The sequence below is a fragment of the Pongo pygmaeus genome, chromosome 12 (genome assembly GCF_028885625.2).
Source record: "Pongo pygmaeus isolate AG05252 chromosome 12, NHGRI_mPonPyg2-v2.0_pri, whole genome shotgun sequence".
NCBI classification, from domain to species: domain Eukaryota; kingdom Metazoa; phylum Chordata; class Mammalia; order Primates; family Hominidae; genus Pongo; species Pongo pygmaeus.
In genome coordinates this window covers 94,568,706-94,589,808 of record NC_072385.2, presented here as the reverse complement: position 1 = coordinate 94,589,808, position 21,103 = coordinate 94,568,706, and the positions used below count along the sequence as shown (strand labels likewise).

Below are 21,103 nucleotides of genomic sequence, written 5' to 3'. Positions count from 1 at the left end.
TCATCAATGAAAGAAACTGCACTTTACTACAGTGACAGAAAAGACTCTCTTGGCCTAGGATGATAGCCAGTTTCTAACAGCCAAAACCTGCCCGAGAAATGAAACAGGGGAAAGCCGTCCCCATACAAGCTATTATTGTCAGAAAAAAGAAATGAGAACCCAAAAATTTCAGTTAATGAAAATCATTTACAAAAAAAACACACACACAAAATCTAACCATGAAGCAAAAGAAAACTAACACAAACACTCCAAACTGATTTAAATAGCCTCTCACAATTTGGAGATATGAAAAAGTCACACTGAATCAGAAATTCAAATCACAAGTGGACAAAAATTATTTAAGAAGATATATATATATAGATGAATTTTATTTTTACTTTTTTTTTTTTTTGAGACAGAGTCTCGCTCTGTCACCCAGGCTGGAGTGCAGTGGCACGATCTCGGCTCACTGCAACCTCTGCCTCCCGGGTTCAAGCGATTCTCCTGCCTCCACCTCCTGAATAGCTGGGACTACAGGCGCATGCCACCACTCCTGGCTAATTTTTGTATTTTTTAGTAGAGGTGGGGTTTCACCGTGTTAGCCAGGATGGTCTCGATCTCCTGACCTCGTGATCCACCTGCCTTGGCCTCCCAAAGTGCTGGGACTACAGGCGTGAGCCACCACACCTGGCCTATATTCTTACTTTTTTCTTTTGGCTACTGATGTGTAGATTTGGATAAAAAGATATAAAAAGATAGTTGATTGAACTCAGAAAAGAATCATCAGAAAAAGACAAAATCATATCAGAAATGACTAAATTATGAGATGCTGATAGGAGAATAGATTCAAGTGAAAATTTGATTGGGGCATTAAAGAAAGGCAGAACAGTAATTATGAGAATTAAAATGAAGAAAAAAAGGTAAAAGTTTAGACAGAAAGTTGAAATGGAGACAGGAAAAGAAGTCCCAACATATGTATAACTGGAGTCCCTGAAGAAGACAAAACAATGAAACAGAATCAATAGTTGAAATAATAATCCAAGAAAATTTTCTGGAAATAAAATAAAAGCTAATTATATCTATTGAAAAGGCCCACTAGGTAGTTGGGAAAACTGACCCAGAACAACCAACTCCAAGACATATTTGAATAAAACAATCAAAGATAAAGAAAATACTCTCTGAGCCTCCAGACAAATATATTAAATAAGTGTGAGAGGATTAGAGTGACATCAGACTTATCAAGAGCAATGTACACTACAAAGTAACAGTGCAGCAGCATCTTAAAGAAACTCCAGGGAAAATGAAAACCAAGGATTTTATATTCAGCCAAGCTGTGTCCTTCAAGTTTAAAGCTATAGATAAACATTTAAAATTTTTTTTATTGTTTTTTTTTTTGAGACAGGGTCTTGCTCTGTTGCCCAGTCTAAAGTGCAGTGGTGCAATCATGACTCACTGCAGCCTTGACTTCCCAAGCTCAAGCAATCCTCTCACCTTAGCCTCCCAAGTAGCTGGGACCACACCTGGTTAATATTATTTATTTATTTTTGTAAAGATGGGGTCTTGGTTTGCTGCCCAGGCTGGTCTCAAACTCCTGGGCTAAATTGATCTTCCCACCTTGGCCTTCCAAAATGTTGGGATTATAGGCACGAGCCTCCACACCCAGCTGATATTTTAAAACATGCAAGAACTCAAGGAATACTGTACCCATAGTCCTCTTGAATGTATTGGTGAAAGGCCTTCATCCAACCAAGAGTTGACTAGAAAAATTTCAGCAAAAGGATTTATGGTGAGCATCTGATATATTTAAAGACCAAAGTAAAGGTAGAAACAAGAGTGGAAGAATAAGAAATAAATATTATAAATTCTGACAAAGTAGAAAGTAATGCAACTAAATTATGTTAAAAGAATGAAGAGGGAAAGAAAGATGAACAAGCTTATTGATAATCAAATAGGCAATAGGTGAGAGTAAAAAATGCCCTTAATCTATTTAGGAGGCTGAGGCCTGAGGACTGATTGAGCTCAGGAGTTCAAGACCAGCCTGGGCAATACAGTGAGACCCTATCTCCACAAAAAGATTTTAAAAACTATCTGGGTGTGGTGGTACATGCCAGTAGTCCTAGCTACTCAGGAAGCTGAGGCAGAAGGATGGTTTGAGCCTGGGAGTTCAAGGTTACAGTACAGTAGAACTATGATCATGCCACTGCACTCCAGCTTGTAGACAGAGTGAGACCTTGTATCAAAACAACAACCACCACAATAACAAACACCCCAGAATTGCTATAATATTACCTAGAATGTTAAGTTTTCAACAAAAAAATTAGGAGATAAAACTGGATTTTAGGAGGAAGTAGGAAAGAAGAAGAAAGAAAAAAAAATATGGGACATGCTAAGAAAAAGGAAAGTGTGACTGATACTCAGAAAAAAATGAAGTCAATAAAAATGGATTCTGAGTAGACTCAGATGTTGGATTTAGCTGACAGTCTTCAAAGCAGCTGTTATAAATATGTTCAATAATTAAAGCAAATTATAATATAAAGAATTAAAGAAAAATATGAGGACAATGACTCAATGAAGAGGGAATTTCAATCAAAAAAATGAAAATAAAGAAAAGAACCAAACGGAAATTTAAGAGTAAAAAAAAAAAAAACCAGAAACGAAAAATCCTGTAGATGGGACAAACAGGAGATCTGAGATGACAGAAGAAAGAATCAGTAAAATAGACCAATAAAAAATAGTCAAAATGAAAGAAAGAAGAAAAACAAGATGAACAGAGCCTCAGAGACCGATGGAGGCAAAATCAATAATACCAACAGACATGTAATGAGATTCCCAGAAAGAGAGGAGTAAGCGGAAATGGCAGAAAACAATATTTTATGAAACAATGGCCAAAACCTTCCAAATTTAATGGAAAACATTAATATACAGGTCTGAAAAGTTCAATGAATTCCAAATAGGATAAACACAAAGAAATCCACGCCTTGATACATCATAGCCAAACTACTGAAAGCTAAAGACGACATCTTGAAAAGAGAGAACGATTCGTATACAAGGGAACAACAATATGCATAATGGTTGACTCTTCATCAGAAAAACAATAGAAAACAATAAACAAAAACTGGTTCTTTGAAAAGATCAACAAAAGTGAAGCTCTAGCTAGAGTAGGCAAGAAAAAAGAAAGAAAGAAAAGTTATCAAAATTAGGACCATACTACAGAAATTTAAAAAAATTAAAAGACAATATTCCAAACAAGTTTATGCAACAAAATTAGTCAAGTTGGTTGGACAAGTGCCTGGAAACATACAAAATAATCAAATGGACTCCAGAAGAAATAGAAATCTGATTACAACCATAACAAGTAAATAAATTCAATCAGTAATTAAAAATCTGCCCACAAGGAAAGGCCCAGGATCAGACAGCATCACAGGTAAATACTACCAAACATTACCAAAGAAAAATTAATATCAATCCTTTGCAAACTATTTGAAAAAATAGAAGAGGAGGGAACATGTCTCAACTCATTCTATGTGGCCAATATCACCCTGATAGAAAGTCAGACAAAGAAATCACAAGAACACAGATTATTCTCGTGAATGTAGACACAAGAATCCTTAACAAAATAATTAGCAAACCAAATTCGGAAACATAAAAAAGATTATATATCATGACTCTGTGGTACTTATCTCAGGAATGCAAAGTGGATTTAATACTGAAAATCAATAATGTAAAATACCATATTAATAGAATAAAAGAAAAACATCACATGATCATCTTAGTACACATGAAAAAGGAATTTGACAAAACCCAGCACTCATTCATGATGAATACAAGAGGACTTCCTCAAGGGCATCTGTGAAAAATCTACAGTTAACATCATGCTTAATGATGAAAGATTGAATGTGTTACCCCTAAGACTGGAAAAAAGATGTTTGCTTTCACTATTTTTATTTATCATTGTATTGACAGTTCTTGTCAGTGCAATAAGGCAAGAAAAAGAAATTAAAGGCATATACATTGAAAATGAAAATTAAGGTCAGGCACGGTGGCTCACACCTCTAACCCCAACAGTTTGGGAGGCCAAGGTGGGAGGATTGCTTGAGGCCAAGATTTTGAGAGCAGCCTGAATAACCCAGCAAGAACCCCGTCTCTATAAAATAAATAGTTATTAAATGAAGTGCTCAATATATATGAATAATTTTTTAAAAAAGAAAATAAAAGTAAAACTGTCATTATTCAGAAATGACATGATACTATCTACAGAAAATCCTAATGAATCTATAAAAAGTCTACTAGAAATAATGACCAAGTTTGCAGTGCAGTAGGATACAAGATCAATATGCAAAATAAATCGTCTTTTTATATAATGGCAGCAAACTATTTGAAAATAAAGTTAAGAAAACAATTCCATCCACATTAACGTAAAAATGAATAAAATACTCAGGAATACATTTAACAACTGAAGTGCAAGACCTGCATACTGAAAATTACAAAACACCATTGAAAGAAATTAAAGATCTAAATAAAAGGAGAAAAATGCCATGTTCATGGATTTGAAAACCCAGCAAGACATCAGTTTTTCATAAATTCATCTATAAACTAATTCCTGGCCAGGAGTGGAGGCACATGCTTGTAATCCCAGCTCTTTGGGAGGCTGAGGCAGAAGGATTACTTGAGCCCAAAAGTTTGAGACCAGCCTGGTCATCATAGTGAGACCCTGTCTCTAAAAACATAAAAAATAATTAGCCAGGGTCTAGTGGCCCTCGCCTGTGGTCTCAGCTGCTTGGGATGTTGAGGTGGAAAGATCACCTGAGCCCAGGAGTTTGAGGCTACAGTGAGTTATGACTATGCCACTGCACTCTAGCCTAGGCAATGCAGCAAGACCCTGTGTCTAAAAGCCAAAATAAACAAAATTTAAAAAAATTAATTCCTTATACAAATTCCAACAGGCTTTTTTTGGGTAGAAATTGAAACTAAGATTTATATGGAAATGCACAGGAACCAGAATAGCCAAATCAACTTTGAAAAAGAACAAATTTAGAATATTTATATTTAAAATGTATCTTAAATTTGACTTAAAATTTTACTATAAAGTTATGGTAAATCAAGACTGTGGTACCAGCATAAAGACATATATCAATGAAACATAATAATGAGTCAAGAAATAAACCCTTCTATTTATGGTCAATTGACTTTTTAATTTTTATTTTATTTTTATTTTATTTTTTAAGACAGAGTGTCACTCTGTCACCCAGGCTGGAGTGCAGTGGTGTAATCTTGGCTCACTGCAACCTCTGCCTCCTGGGTTCAAGTGATTCTCCTGCCTCAGTCTCCCAAGTAGCTGGGATTACAGGCGTGTGCCACCATGCCCAATTAATTTTTGTATTTTCAGTAAAGATGGGGTTTCACCATGTTGCCAGGCTGATCTTGAACTCCTGATCTCAAGTGATCTGCTTGCCGTGGCCTCCAAAAGTGCTGGGATTACAGGCATGAGCCACTGCACCTGGCCCAAGTGACTTTTGACAAAGGTGCTGCAGCAATTCGACAAGGAAAGAATAGTCTTTTCAACAAATGATACCAGGACCATTGGATATCCATATGCAAAACAAACAACAAACACACACAGTAGACAGACACCTCATACAATATAGCAAAATTAACTCAAAATGGACAAACACCAAAATGTAAGAGTTAAAACTGTATAACTTCTAGAAAAAAAAAGAGGAGAAAAATCTTTGTGACTTTCAGTTAGGCAGATTTCTTAGATATGACACCATTAAGCATGACTCATAAAAGAAAAAATGGATAAAATGGAATTTATCAACATTAAAATCTTCTGCTCCTCAAAAAATTTCCCCATTAAGAAATTGAAAAGCTAAGCCACAGACTAAAGAAAAATATTAGCAAATCTTATATCTGATAAAATATTTGTATCCAGAATACATAGAGCATGCGTACAACTCAATAGGAGGTTAAACAACCCAATTTAAAAATGGACAAAAGATGTGAATAGACATTTTACCAAAGATACACAAATGTCTACTAAGCACATGAAAGGATGCTGTTAGCCATTAGGGAAGTGTTAATTAAAATTGCAATAAGATAGCATTACATACACATTAGAATGACTAAAATCCAAAGACTGACAATATTAAGTGTTGATAAGATGGAAACTGGAACTCACACACATCACTGGTGAGGATGTAAAGCAGCACAGCTCCATTGGAAAACAGTTTGGCAATGTCTTAAAAGTTAAACATAGGGCCAGGCATGGTGGCTTACGCCTGTAATCCCAACACTTTGGGAGGCTGAGGCGGGTGGATCACCTGAGCTCAGGAGTTCAAGACCAGCCTGGCCAACATGGTGAAACCCCATCTCTACTAAAAATACAAAAAGTAGCCAAGCATGGTGGCGCACACTTGTAATCCCAGCTACTTGGGAGGCTGAGGCAGGAGAATCGCTTGAACCTGGGAGGCGGAGGTTGCAGTGAGCCGAGATTGTGCCACTGCACTCCAGCCTGGGTGACAGAGTGAGACTCTGTCTCAAAAAAAAGTTAAACACAAATTTAACTTAAAAATTAACCATAAACAGCAATTTCACTCCTCAGTATCTATCCAGGAAAAATTTTAAAATAGATCTAACAATGACATGTAAGCAAATGTTCACAGCACCATTATTCATAAGAGGTCCCTATACGGAAAACAATCCAAATGTTCCTCAACTGATGAATGTGTAAACAAAATGTGGATTATCCATGCAACGAAATACTATTCAGCAACAAAAAGGAATGAACTTGTTATAATGTAGATGAACATTAAAAAAAAAAAAAAAAAGAACCAAATGCCCCAAAACATAATGCTAAGTGAAAGAAGACAGACACAAAATCCTACATATTTTATAATTCCATTACAGGAAATTTCTAGAAAAGACAAATGTGCAAGTGAGAAGGGCACATCTCCTCTGTGGTATTCTTGGCAAAAATGCAAAACCTAAATCTAATTATGAGTTAACAATAGACATGGCCAAACCGAAGGGCATTCTACGAATAACTGGCCTGTACTCTTAATAAAAAATGTCAACATCATGAAAGAAAAGATCAAAGCACTGTTCCAGATTGAAGACTAAAGAGATGGGAAAACAAAATTCGATGTGTGATCCTGAACTGGATCCTGGACTGAGGAACAACATGACCATAGAGGATACTACTAAGATAATTGGCGAAATCTAAATTTCGACTGTGGATTTGATATCAGTTTCCTGATTTTGGTAATTTGTACTGTGATTATATAAGAAAATGTCCTAGTTCTTGGGAATACACTGAAGTATTTACGGGTGAAGGGATCTGATGTCTGCAACTTACTCTCAAATGGTACAGAAAAATTAATATGCATGTGTTATACACACACTGAAAAAGAAAACAATAAACAACATAAAAATTGAGCAAAACGTAAACAGTGAGTCCAGATATATGAGTTTATTACACTCTTATTGCCAGCTTGAAATTATTATATCAAGAGTTATTTTAAAGGGTGTTATCTCACTTTTCTCCTTTATATTTACTTTCATTACACCAAAGACATCTTTCTCAAACATCAACAGGATCAGATATCATCATCCTTTCTCGGAAATGTCTTATGGGCTCAAACGCCACAGAATAAAGTTCAAACTGTAATATGATATTTACAGTTCTGTATGCCATGGCCCCAATTTACCTTTCCAGCATCACTTCTCAGATTCTTCCCCAAACACTTCCAGGACTCTAAGCCTCCTTTCATACCCCTGCCTAGAATGTCTGACCCTTAAATCTTCATCTTTTTCAAGTTCAAGTCAAATGTCTTTCTGCTTAGCTTCTCCCAATCCCCAAAAGCAGGCTCTTTCTCTGCTCGCACGCTATGTTAACGACTTCCTTTCACCCTTTCAAAAACATTATCACATTGCCTTCTATTGTTAGCCTATTGTCTGGCACATAGTGGACCTCCATTGTAGCCCTACCATAATGTTATTTTCCAACCTTTCTACTAAATATGTAAAATGACTTACTTTTTAAAGCAAAGGCAATAAGTACATTTTGATTATTAATACAGTACTTGGACAAGAAATCAAGATTAAATGGTAATATAGCTATTGGCAGAAAGTAGATTCAATTGGTTGAAAATACTTTTCTTTTTCCTTTTTTTTTTTTTTTTTTTTTTTTTAACAGACAGGTTCTCACTCTGTCACTCAGGCTGGAGTGCAGTGGCACGATCAGGGCTCACTGCAGCCTGTACCTGCTGGGCTTGAGCAATTCTCCTGCCTCAGCCTCTTGAGTAGCTGAGACTACAGGCATGTGCCACCATGCCTAGCTAATGTTTGTATTTTTACAAACATTAGAGGTGGGGTCTCATTATGTTGCCTAGGCTGACCTTGAATTCCTGGGACCAAGTGATTCTCCCATCTTGGCCTCCCAAAGTGCTGCAGTTACCAGCATGAGCCACCCATGCCTGGCAAATTATTTTTCACAGTCATCTTTGACCTTCAAACTGAAGCTTTATACCTTTTGGCTACAGGGCTTCCTGACTTCAGAATTTACTAAGTATTTGACTCGCAAGTTAAAGCTCTGTGTACAAAGGCAGATAGGTATAGAACTGAGCCCACTTATGATTATCGAAAGAGGTAGATAGATACTTCAGTGGCTCACTAAATTCTTTGAAAATTTCTATTTAATTTCCTTAGTCTCAAGGATTTGCAAAATGATGTACACAGAAACAGAACAGACTTGGAGGTAGGTTATTTTCCATGATTGTATCACAAATCAAGTCCTGAGGACTCAAGCCAGCCTAAGGAATACACTGAAAGAAGGAAAACAAAATCAAGAAAGGGAGAGGTAGAAAAAAAGAACAGCGAAAAAACACATTTTCTAATCTAGGAGCTTTAGGAAACTCTTACGTAAACAGTGGCATTAGGAATGATGGGGATGGCCGGGCGTGGTGGCTCACACCTGTAATCCCAGCATTTTGGGAGGTCGAGGCAGGTGGAGCACTTGAAGCCAGGAGTTCGAGACCAGCCTGGCCAACGTGGTGAAACCCCATTTCTTCTAAAAATACAAAAAAAGTTGCTGGGCGTGGTGTCCTTCCTTTGTAGTCCCAGCTACTTGTGGGGCTGAGGCAAGAGGATCGCTGAACCTGGGAGGTTAAGGTTGCTGAACCTGGGAGGTCAGCGTGCCAAGGTGGCGCCACTGCCCCCAAGCCTGGGGAACAAAGTGAGACCCTGTCTCAAAAAAAAAAAAAAAAAAAAAAGGAATGACGAGGGAAAAAGAGATTTTGAAGACCAGGCCAGATCAGTTAGGGGATCCACAGGCTGTTAAAGTCACAACCTCCTATGTTGTTCTTATTGTTTTCAACCAAACAAAACATGAATTTATATTTAATAAAACTAATCAGTAAAATGGGCCATTAAATCATTGTTTTATCAACATAACACTGAATTATTGAATTTCAAAAGTACACACACCTATTTATAAACCTGTCCAGTTGACAATACAATCAGACTAATTAAAAGCATCCCCAGAAAACCAGAATACCACATAATTATACATAATCTGATAAAGTAATTTTGTTTAAATATATCACATTTCGTGTGTGCACATAACAGATCTGCAAGTCAAGCATAAATCCACTTTATTTCCAGGCCTCTGGTCTTCAGCCTTCTTCATTTAATGACAGTTCTCTTTCTCGGCCATAGGTAGGCCTCCGCCTCGCGCGCTCCTCGGCCCCCGCCGCCGCCCACTCCCCGGGCAGCACCGCTTCCGCCCCGAAGGACCCGCACCGGGTCAGTGCTGCCACCTCTAACCCGACCCTTCCCTTCCAGGGGCCACCGAAGCGGAAGGCGGTCCCGCTTTTCTTTCGGGGAACTTTTCTTGGTTCCCGCAACTGGGATCCGCGGTCTAGACCCCGTGGCTCACCCCATCAACCCCGCACGCTGCCCCCAGTTCCCCCGCCTCTGGCAGAATCCGCACTTACTGCACGGACGAGGCGACGGTGACGCAGCCTCGAGCAGCGCCGAACAGCCCTAGCCCCAGCTCCCGCGCGTGTCGCTCGGAGGAGGCGGCCGTGTACCCAGCGACTTCGGAGCCAGCGGAACCGCCGCAGCGTCTCCCGGGCAACCGGCACGCTAGGGCGCGCGGGGCAGGGCGGCTTCCGGAGCGGGTTTCCCTGGCGCTCGCAGCCCCAGCCCTGATCCTTCCTCTTGGTGGGTATAACCTCGGGGCCGAGCTTGTAGCATCAGGTTGTGAACGGAGCAAAAGTTGCATGAGAACGCTCAGGAAACATTTCAACCCCTTTCCCCTTAATACTGTGATTACACCATGTCCCCTTCTTTCCCAAGGCATCGAGAGCACTAAAAAACAGCACACGTAACTCGAATATTAATTAGTTCGTTTCCCTGCCTGGGCAGAGACCTTCAGTTTGCAAGATTCTCTGTCATTAGTCATTACTTTGCGGTCTTGTTTAATTATCCAAATACCTTTTCAGCAGACTTCTGTAGGTTTTTGCGTGAAAAGCAGCTATGGATCAGAGGCCATTTTCCTAATTCACCTAGCATTGTACTAGTACCTGGGGCCTAAGAATCAGACACAGGTTTGACACCTATTAGGGAAGAAAGTCAATGAAACAAATAATAATGTAATGAATGCTATGTGGAGATAATGTATTACTTGGGAAAGAGAATTTTGGCTAGAGCTTACCCATTTTATTCCCAGGACTAACTTAGAAATGCTATATGTTAATAAGCACACACGTACTTTGTTTCAGCATTAGCAAAATGCTCCCCATGATCATGGCCAGGTTTAGCATCTCCATACTTCCCTAAACAGGTGACTGTCTTCTCCTTTTCTCATCCATCTCATTTCTTTTCCACTTCTTTCATTTGCTTAGATACATGCTCAAATCTCCCATCTTTAACAAACAAAACCAAACCAAAAACCTTTATCTCCTTCTTTTGAGAGCAAATACACTTCCACGAAAGTCAAATACTCATAAAATTCACATCTATCCAATTCCTATATAATTTCCACCATCTATCATGCTATAGAAAAATTTCTCATTAAGTATGCAAGTATCACCTTATGTACAAATCCATCAACCCATTTATATCTTCATGATACTTGCTCTCCAGTTTCTGAAACTGTTGATTCCTAGCTGCTTCTCTCATAAGGAGGCTCTTCACAACCAGGCCCATCTTTTTATGCAGCTTCCTGCCCTATTACTCTGCTTCAGGCACCCGAAACTCTGGTTCATTCAATTCAATGTCACTATTTCTTGAACATGCAGTATTTGCATATGCCTTGGTCTAGGTTACAGGTTCCTACCTTGCTTTCTTCCTGCATATGATAAATTTCTCTTCATCTATCAACAACCTGGTTTACAAATCTTACTACACAAAGCAGAATTAGGCACAACCTCTTGTGCCTTTTTTTTTTTTTGGAAACAGAGGCTCACTCTGTTGCCTAGGCTAAAGTGCAGTGTCACAATCATAGCTCATTGCAGCCTCAAACTCATGGGCTCAAAGCGATTCTCTTGCCTCAGCCTCCCTCCCCAGTAGCTGGGACTATAGGCATGTGCCATTATACTTGGCTAATTTTATTTTTTGTAGAGAAGTAGCCTCGCTATGTAACTCAGGCTGATCTTGAACTCCTAGGCTCAAGTGATTCTCCCACCTCAGCCTCCCAGTGTTGGGATTAGAGATTTGAGCCATCACACCGGGCCTTTACCTTGTTTTAATACTGCTTACTTCTGTTTGCCTTTATTCATCCAAGTGTGCTCCTTGGATGAATACTGGTTGGGAATTAAACCTTTTCCATCTCTTCTCCAGTGCTAGTAAAGTGCCTTGGCTACACTGTAAATAATCACTATATGTTGTATAAGTAATTGTCTCACAAAAGTTAAAAAAAGTCTTTGTTATAATGACTTTTGACTACTTAATATACTTTAACTGTAAATTTTATGTAAATCCTTTTATCTTTATACCAAATTTGGATAAGAAAAATGCCTTTCGGTAAAGCAAAAAATTAAGACAGAAGTTAATATCTCTTGTGCAGAAACAGTGAAAATAAAAATCTGAAATCCAACACCTGGAGAAAAAAATATCTAATTTTAGAAGAAAGAATGAGAGAGTCTGTTTTAGTGGGCAGTGGATATACCACATGTATTTTATATAATAGTCTTGCACAGTGGTTAAGAGAATACACTTTGAATCAAGTGCTGAGGTTCAAATTTTGCTGTATTATTTACCAGCTATAGTCCTGGGCAAGCTGCTAAAACTTTCTGTGCCTGTTTCTTCATCTGTAAAACAGAGTTAATAATACCTCACAGGGGTGCTCTGGGGCTTAAGTGGGATTATATAAAGCATGCAGATGAGTACCTGGCACACATATACGTGGACTGGGAACGTATTATATGCCCTCTTAGTGTTTACCCATTATTTTGTATAGCACATACTTTCACCTCTCCGCCAGTAATGGTGAAAACTAATAGAATCTGTCCTTTGTTTCCTGGTCTCTAATGAAATCAGAGTAACATGTGCAAGCTGAATGATGCCATTAGGCCCATAACCAGTTGATCTCATTCTTCTCAAAACCAGTGTCTATGCAATTAGCTAATAAGAAGATTGCTTTAACTTCAATAAAGACGAAATAGATTGTTTCCAACATTTAAGTGAGTGGCTGTCTTCCTTTTGTGTACATAAAGATCCATAATCAAAAATTCCTGGGTGGAATCTAGAAATTTGCACTTTTAACTATTACCAAAGATGATTCTGAGGCACACTTGGACACACTCAGAAGCACTGATTTAAATTTAGTGCCCACCAGTGGTTTTCATGCTGCGATGCACATCAATCATTTGTACAACTTTATTAAAATATAGGTTACTGAGCCTCAGCCCTCAAGATTATGACTCCAGATATATCTTAGAAAGCTCCTGGGTAATACACAGCCAGTTGTGTATTTGATTTTTTGAAAATGTTTCTAACTGTTTAACAGCTAAATGTGATGACTAACGTTTTTTGAGATATGACCCTTTATATAACTTATGTCTTAAAAACTGAAAAAAAAAAGTGGTTCAGCAAAAGGATAAACTAAACAACCCTGTCAGTAAGAGCCAAGAACAGAATCTTGATCACTTAAAAATCTTCACTTAAAAATCTTTTCCAACAGTCTCTGCTTTTCAGCAAATTGATAATGTTATACTGACAAAGATGTGTCAAAAAAGTCATTAGTCATTAATGATAGGATTATTCACAATGTGGGAAAAGTGATAAATGAACTCAGTTGTTATGGTTATTAGCATCTGTATGATTTTAGATGTGGAAACTGTTAAATTATTCAAGGCCATTGTGACAGGTAGTGGCATAAGCAATAGTGGAAATGGTGCCTCTTGATCCCCAATCCAGTTCTTCCCTCTTCATCTTCCCCTTCCTTACCTCCAGAACTGCATTTCCCAATGCTTCCTTACTTTCTCTAACCCAGGCACTAGCACATTTTTTTCTGTAAAGGGTCAGCAAAGTAAGAATTTTAGGCTTTTCAGACCATATAGTGTTTCAGAAGCCACTCAACTCTAATATTATAGCACAAAAGCAGCATAGACAACATGTAAGTGAATACGTGGTGTTGTGCTCCATTAAAACTTTATTTACAAAAACAGGCAGTAGGCTGGATTGGTCTGAGGACTGTAGTTTGTGGACCCCTGCCTCTAACCAGAAAAGTGTGAATGTTTGACTTTTCTTATCAGGAAGTCAAAGTTTCTGCAAAAGATGCCCTTCTCTCCTGTGTGGAAATATTAATGCTTCATGAAATTGAAATCACATATCAAATACAAATCATGATTTGAGGGACCAAAATTCAGTACTTGAGAATTTAACTATGAAACAAATAAAGCTTTCCCCTCTTAATATATTTTAGTGTTACTATATACAGATTAAACCAGATGACAAGCTACTATACAACAGCATGTTAAAAAACATGTTTATTTTACAATATGTACAATCAGGAACATATTTTAAAACCATTATCAATTAAAATAAATGAAGATCATAAATCACAATTTAGTTTGTTCTTAGTGTATATATTCACATTAAAATATAAAGAACATATACCAAAAAGAGCCAAAAGTGTGCATTTTGCTAAAACCTGGTATATACATATTCCATTGGAAAAAAGCAATCAAAAATGACTTAAACCAAAAATAAGTTCCTGTGATGTGTAGTAACCATTATATTGTTTGTATGAGGTAGTAACTAAATTGTTGTGGCCATGTATTAATACTCTAAGTCAAAAGAAATATGAAAAGGATCATAAAATAAGGCCAACAAAAGTAAAAATTCCAAGAGAAATTTGAACCACTTCACTCTATGGAATGTTACAGTTCTTCAGTGTGATTATATGAAATGTTTAGTGAGGACTCTTTAATAATGCTAATTAATTCTTTGTGCATACTGTAATTCAGACCACAATTGCAGTATTATATCATGGTACCGCTATTCTGTGATTCAAAAATGTTCAAAGGTATTGTTTTTAAGCAAAGACAAGCAATCTTACAGGATTCTGCTTAAATATAAAAAGACCAGTTACTACAACATGTGGTTAATTATAATTGGTTTGCTTCACATAGAAAACAATCCAAATACATTTGTGGAGCCAAATGCTTATAGACAATGTCACAGCTTACTTTTGTGACTTAATACATCACGTATCAATACTTTGTGCAAATATAAACACCAGTGTACTTGCATTAAAATTAAAAACAAGATTATAAAATGATTACAGCCTCCATTACAATTTTAAAAGTTACAAGATTTATATTCATATTACTAAATTACATATAATAAAAATACAAGAGTGTTAAATGTATTGTTTCATTGCCAGCATCCCATTTTGTAATATAGCCACACCCAAGAATATACTAAAGAATTCTTAAAATATTAACCCCAATTGCATTTTCATCAACATTTACATCTGTACAGATAAGACACTTACTTGTACATCTCATAAAAGTACATTATCTACATAAATTCTTAGTGTATGTCTTCAGCAATATGAAGTTTCACAGAAAAAATACTGCCTATATGTACAAAGATTACATAACAATGAATTAAGCACTTGTGTGGTTCAATATGCTAAATATATCCATACCACTTAAAACAAAATTTTCCCCATCTTGTCTCATGCCACAATAAATTACAAAGTAACTGAAGACAGGTTACTGCAGCTTTTGTACAGCTTCAAGCTTCCATTAATGTTGCAGTGGTAGTGTTCTTTCTTTCTAGAGTTAACTGTCAAAGCACAACAATTCTCAGTAACTGTTTTCATGACCCGCCAGGATGTACAAATTGCTATTTGCTGTGGGGTTATCAGTTGGCCTACTTTCCAAAACCACGACCCTAAAAGTAATAAACAAAAAACATATAACAAAACAAAGTTATTCTTGAAAACTAATGTTAGCTCCCAAATTTTCCATTGCTTCTCCAATATGTGCCTCTATAAATGCTGCTCATTTGATCGTGGGCAGAAATCATTTGCTATCACTGTGATTACAGGGCCAGTTCTAGCTCTGGGAAGTAATTTTGCTGTCCACTACCTCCCATCTCTAGGCCAGTGTTCTTCTAAGAGTCAGAAGTGGGGAGAAACCTATATTAGAAATTATTTGGGGGAACTTAATTCTTATTACAAGTTCTAAAAACGATTTGCAGTTCAAGAATCAGAAGCTAAATTGCCAGGGTCTGACCCAGAGACCCAGGCTGCACGACGGATGAATAACGTACTCAGACACTGGTATTCAGTGAAAGAGCGGCTAGGGGGCCAGAGCGCTAACAGAAAGAGTTGTAGCAGCCATGTGCCCTGACTAGCTGTCCCTGCGGGCATTTATTCGGCACAGATTTAATGACAAAGGCTTTGAGTCAACACACTTGTGGGTAATTTATCTGGTTGCCCTCCCCAGGAAACAGCAGTCCTGCCCGCATGATCAAAGGTTGGTTTTAGGACAACATGAGTAAACAAGGTATTTAGATAAACTCCTCTACATTCCTATGTATCTATGCCCTAAGCTTTTAAGAGTGAACAGCTGCCTTCAGCCAAATCTTTTACTGAAGCTATGCAAACCTTCTGGCCTTCCAAGAAGGTTTGTGTCTATTTCCTATAACTTTATCTTTATAATTTCTCCCACTACTCTGACCAATCCCTTACAGTCAATCAGAATAGATCTCCAAAATCCTATCGGCATTAACAACAAAAAGTTCTGTTCATTAACATATGGTATTTCCTCTTTCTTCTGCTGCAAATCAGATGTCAGTATGTTTAATGCAAACTAGTACTGACAGATCCATACATTCCTGTTACTTGGAAGACCAGGTACATTTTCAAAGGCTTTCTAACTTTCTGACTTGTGAAATCTTATAGTGTGAAAAATTCTATGTTGAACATATTGCAGACATTTCAATTCTCTTGAAAAAGAAATCTGTTTCATGCTGGATCTATAAAACACGTTTACTACTATGTATTTAATACAGCCCGTTTTCATACCTGTCAGATCCAAGCAGCCTGAAAATTCTTGTGCTATCTGAAATTTCTTGTGTTACCTGTTCAATTAAAACATAAATTTAATTTCTGAAATTAAAGACACAAAATTTTTAATGGGCACTTCATTATAATTCAACAGAAAAGAAACATAATCCCTAAAATGAAAATATATTCCTGCATGACTGTTAAAGTCAGCATGTAGGTACATCAATTTGTTAGTCGAGGGGAAATGTGGTTAATTTTGAGTTAATCATGAAATGCAGGCAAAGGAAAATGATTTCCTTGTTAAATCATAAGACTTCAAGGGAAAAACTTAAAAGCAAAGCACTAAATCCATTTTATTTATTAGAAACTTTCATCATTTATGTTAACGCTAATGGCAAGGTTACTGGCAGCAGTAAGCTACTTAGATCTGGTTCTTTTACTTAAAAGGCTGCCACGTAGTGTAACAGGAAATATTTAAAAGCCAGACATGCCTTGAGTTTGAATCGCGGTTCTCCCACTTACTGGGCAACGTATGTAATCCGCTAGAAATGGTTTTGCCTTATGCAAGATGGGATTGAAAAGATCTACCATGCAGTAGTGCCCTGCAGTGTTCTTATAAGGATTAGTGGGTATAATGCCTAGCTAAGGAAGTGCTCAATACATAATAATTATCTTTCCCACTTCTTCCTCATTCTCTTGAAATAATATTTTCTAATGACCATATATCCTTCAAGAAGTCCTCAGTGTGACCACCTACCAGTTGGGGAGTTAAGAATAAATATACAAGAAAAAGAGAAACCAACTGTTCACAGCTTACTGAACACAAAATATTATGAATTAGAAGGGCAGTAGCATCTCCCCAAAATTTGGTAGGCTGAAGAAAAAATGGATTTGAAATTAAATTTATTCCATCAATACCCCTACAATTAGATTTTCTGGAAACACCAATGACTCTTAGCTTCTGTTGTAACCCAGCACACCTGCAGGAAACAGCATGCTCAGCACGCTCACTTCAACGCCTGTGGCTCATCATGACTGTGATTACCAATATATTCTGGGGTTTGCCTACTAGAAGAAGCTAACATTTTTGGAGGTGTGTATTGATGGGCTACCTGTGTAGTTCTCAGGTGACTTTTTGGGTGAACTTTTTCCTTTTAGTTTTTAAACCACTTCTGTATTTGTCTGTAATGCTTTTCTTTCTCTGACTAGTGTTTATTAGCTGTTGACTGTTCTTATCTCCCTGCTCAGTTCCTCAGGTGATTTTAGAAAGTGTGAGCCCACTTGTGGGGATTACTTTTAGAAACATAGTAGCAGCCACCTTTTTTTTGGAGGGGGTACGGAGTCTTGTTCTGTCCCCAGGCTGGAGTGCAGTGACGCGATCTTGGCTCACTGCAACCTCCGCCTCCTGGGTTCAAGCGATTCTCCTGCCTCAGCCTCCCGAGTAGCTGGGACTAGAGGCACGCACCACCACACCCGGCTAATTTTTGTATTTTTAGTAGAGACGAGGTTTCACCATGTTGGCCAGGCTGGTCTTGATCTCTTGACCTCGTGATCCGCCCGCCTCGGCCTCCCAAAGTGCTGAGTGTACAGGCATGAGCCACCATGCCTGGCCAGCAGCTACCTTTTAAACACTTACTATAGGTCAGGAACCAGGCCAAGCACATTACATGCTTTGTTTCATTTAATCGTAATAACTCAATTCACAGATGAAAAAATACAGGTAGAAAGAAGTTAGGTGACATGCCAAGGTCACTCAGCTACTAACTAGCTGAACTTGAGACCTGAAGCCTAGTGTCTCAACTCTGGAACCCAGGCTCATGAACACTGTGGTATATTGCTTACTTTGTTAGAAATAAATGCTCTGAGCTTAATGAATGACAGTTTAAGAAACAAATAAGCTTCCTTCCAAGTTACATGACTGAGATTGGCTTGGGGGTACTGGAAGAATTTCTGACAATTTTACGTGCTTGTAACATTCTAGGGGGCAAGTGCCACATCTTGTTCATGTTTATAACCTCAGAACTTTCCGGCATAAATGTTGAACTGACTTGAATATGTCACACAGCTTGGAGTTAAATTATTTCTGTGAGGTAGGAAGGACTCATGAGATGCATAGCTAAAGGTTAATAAAAAGGAAAGGTAAAGGGGGCAAAGAATTATATACATGTCAAATGAATAAGGATGTTGAAAATAAAGAGGCAAGTGGGCTTCCAGAGAAATATAGGACTCTTTACTTATAGTCTGCACTAGTCATTATTTCTGAAGTACAAGGTAGAAAAGGTGCTTAAGGCCAGAGAGAGCCAGCACTAGCACTCTTGCTCCTGGGGTTCCTCTGGGAAAGTTGAAAGAAAATCATAGTTGGCTCACTTTTAGCAGATTAGCAAGTTCTTGTTCTAAATTTCAGAGTGATTATCTGGAAGCATATTAAATATGCACTAAAGTTGTTTGAGTAGTGGAGAGAGAGAGGTAGACATAGAGTATGGGCTACTGACTTTATCAACAGACTAAATACAGTAAGTATTAATAAAGTTAGCCAATCAAGCGTTACTTGTATCGTTTAGGAATCGACTTGTTTGAAGTGGAATTTGATAATGTCTTGTGACTACTTAATGGACATAATTTACTTACCTCATTAGATCTAAAACTTCTACCTTGCATTCCATGTTTCCAGAAAGCTAGCACACTGTCTTGTAGGCACACTAGCAGGCAAGAACAGCTCAATTACTGTTAATAGTACAAAAGTTCAACTGATAAGCATCATTTCATCCCTCTATCTCATACAGCAATATTTCAATTCACAACTAATGTCAGCTATTCCATATTTATATGGCATCTTTACATTTGAAAAGTTTAAAAATATACTATATAGAGCTTATGCATCTTTTTGGTAGGAAAAAATTCACTGAAAATATTTTTGTTATAGTTTTGTTGTATTTTTAGTAGAAATGGGGTTTTACTATGTTGGCCAGGCTAGTCTCAAACTCCTTGCCTCAAGTGATCTGCCTGCCTCGCCCTCCCAAAGTGCCAGGGTTAAAGTCGTGAGCCACTGCGTTCGGCCTGTTTTGTTAATTTTCAAAAATAAAATACTGCAAACATACAGAAAAATACAGAAAACAGCATAAAAATACACGTGTATCCACCACCCAACAATCAGAACCTAACATTCTGCCATTTTTGCTTTAAATAAAAGCAAATACAGCTGGCATCCCCTATGTACCCTGCCCTATTCCCAATTCTGGCCTTTCCTTCCTCCCTGAGATAACCACTATTATAAATTTGGTATTTATCATTCTCATGCATGTTTTTACTATTACTATAAGTTTATACTATCAATATAAATTTTATATTGAATGTTTCCAACCTTCATACATTCAGTAAGATGAACACTGAGGTTATTTCTAGTTTTTCATTATTACAAACAATTTTGCAATAAATATTTTTGTACATCTTGAATACATGTACAAACCTTTCTTGAGGGTAGACACCCATAAATAGAATTACTGAAGCACAGGGCATAAACAGAACAAGATTTAGTTTTGCTTTTTATATTTACATTTTTAATATACTTTTTGGCATGTATTCAGGGAGGAAGAAATCTTATTTTGTTTTCTGCAGGTAACCAACTGTACCAGCATCATTTGTTGAATGGCCCATTTCTTCCCCACTGATACATAATGCCATGAATTTCCATTTACATGTGGGTCTATTTCTGGGCCCTTTCTTCTGTCTCACTCTTCTACCTATTTATTCCTGTGTTGCTACCACACTACCTTAATCATTATGGCTTTATAGTAAGTTTCAATATTGGGTAGAAAAGGATTTGTCAACATTTATTTTATTATTCTTGGTCTTTGGCTCTTCCATATAAATTTATTTTTTATTTTTAAAAATTATTTGTAGAGATGGAGTCTCCCAATGTTGTCCAGGCTGGTCTTGAAACCCTGGGCTCAAGCAATTCTCCTGCCTCAGCCTCCGACAGTGTTGGGATTACAGGCATAAGCCGCCGCGCCTAACCATTCCATATGAATTTTAAGAGCAGCTTATCAAGTGGCACAAAACATCATGTTGGGATTCTTACTGCAGATCCACTGAACCTGTGGATTAACTGAAAAACTGGCATCTTTCTCATTTAAGTCTTTCTACCCATGGACATGATGTAGTTCTTCACTTGCTGAATCTTTTATGTCTTTAAAAAAAATAATTTGGAGTTTCCTAGATAATGATCTTAAAAATGTTTGGATTTCATTTATTCTTATGTATGTTACTTTATTGCCATTGTGAAAGGGATCTTTTTTCCAATTAAGTTTTTCACTGATTATTTAGGAAAGCTATTCTTTGGTGTTACTCATATCCAGCGACCCTGAATTCTCTTATTAACTCTAGTAGTTTATTAATAGGGTTTTATATTCTATGTACATAATCATACCATCAGCAAAAAATGATCTTTTTATCTTTTTCTTTCTAATCCTCATACTTTCCCTTTCTCATCTAATAGACAATAATGAAATGTGATAATAGCAAACATACTTATTTAGTTCTCCATTTTAATGGGAATTAATTTGATCATTAAACATATTTTTAACAGGCTTTGCTAGGTGA

At 37.4% G+C, this 21,103-nt stretch overlaps 2 protein-coding genes across 8 annotated transcripts in view; both read right to left on the bottom strand.

Annotated features, from left to right (window-relative positions):
* Positions 1 to 10,101, bottom strand: part of CDKL4 (cyclin dependent kinase like 4) — a 72,892-nt gene extending 62,791 nt beyond the window's left edge. For all 3 annotated transcript variants that reach the window (XM_063648799.1, XM_054475504.2, XM_054475502.2), the window contains exon 1: positions 9,972 to 10,101. The gene's annotated coding sequence lies outside the window, so the exon portion shown is untranslated. The remainder of the gene's footprint in view (positions 1 to 9,971) is intronic.
* Positions 10,102 to 13,940: 3,839 nt separating this feature from the next.
* Positions 13,941 to 21,103, bottom strand: part of MAP4K3 (mitogen-activated protein kinase kinase kinase kinase 3) — a 199,589-nt gene continuing 192,426 nt past the window's right edge. For 4 of the 5 annotated variants that reach the window (XM_054475488.2, XM_054475489.2, XM_054475490.2 and 1 more), the window contains 3 exons: positions 19,133 to 19,203; positions 16,523 to 16,578; positions 13,941 to 15,384 (listed from right to left, as the gene is read on the bottom strand). In XM_054475488.2, coding sequence (XP_054331463.1) covers positions 15,297 to 15,384; positions 16,523 to 16,578; positions 19,133 to 19,203 — 215 coding nt within the window. In that variant the 3' untranslated portion in view covers positions 13,941 to 15,296. Of the gene's footprint in view, positions 15,385 to 16,522; positions 16,579 to 19,132; positions 19,229 to 21,103 lie in introns of all 5 variants that reach the window. The other variant, XR_008500605.2, reaches the window with a different exon arrangement.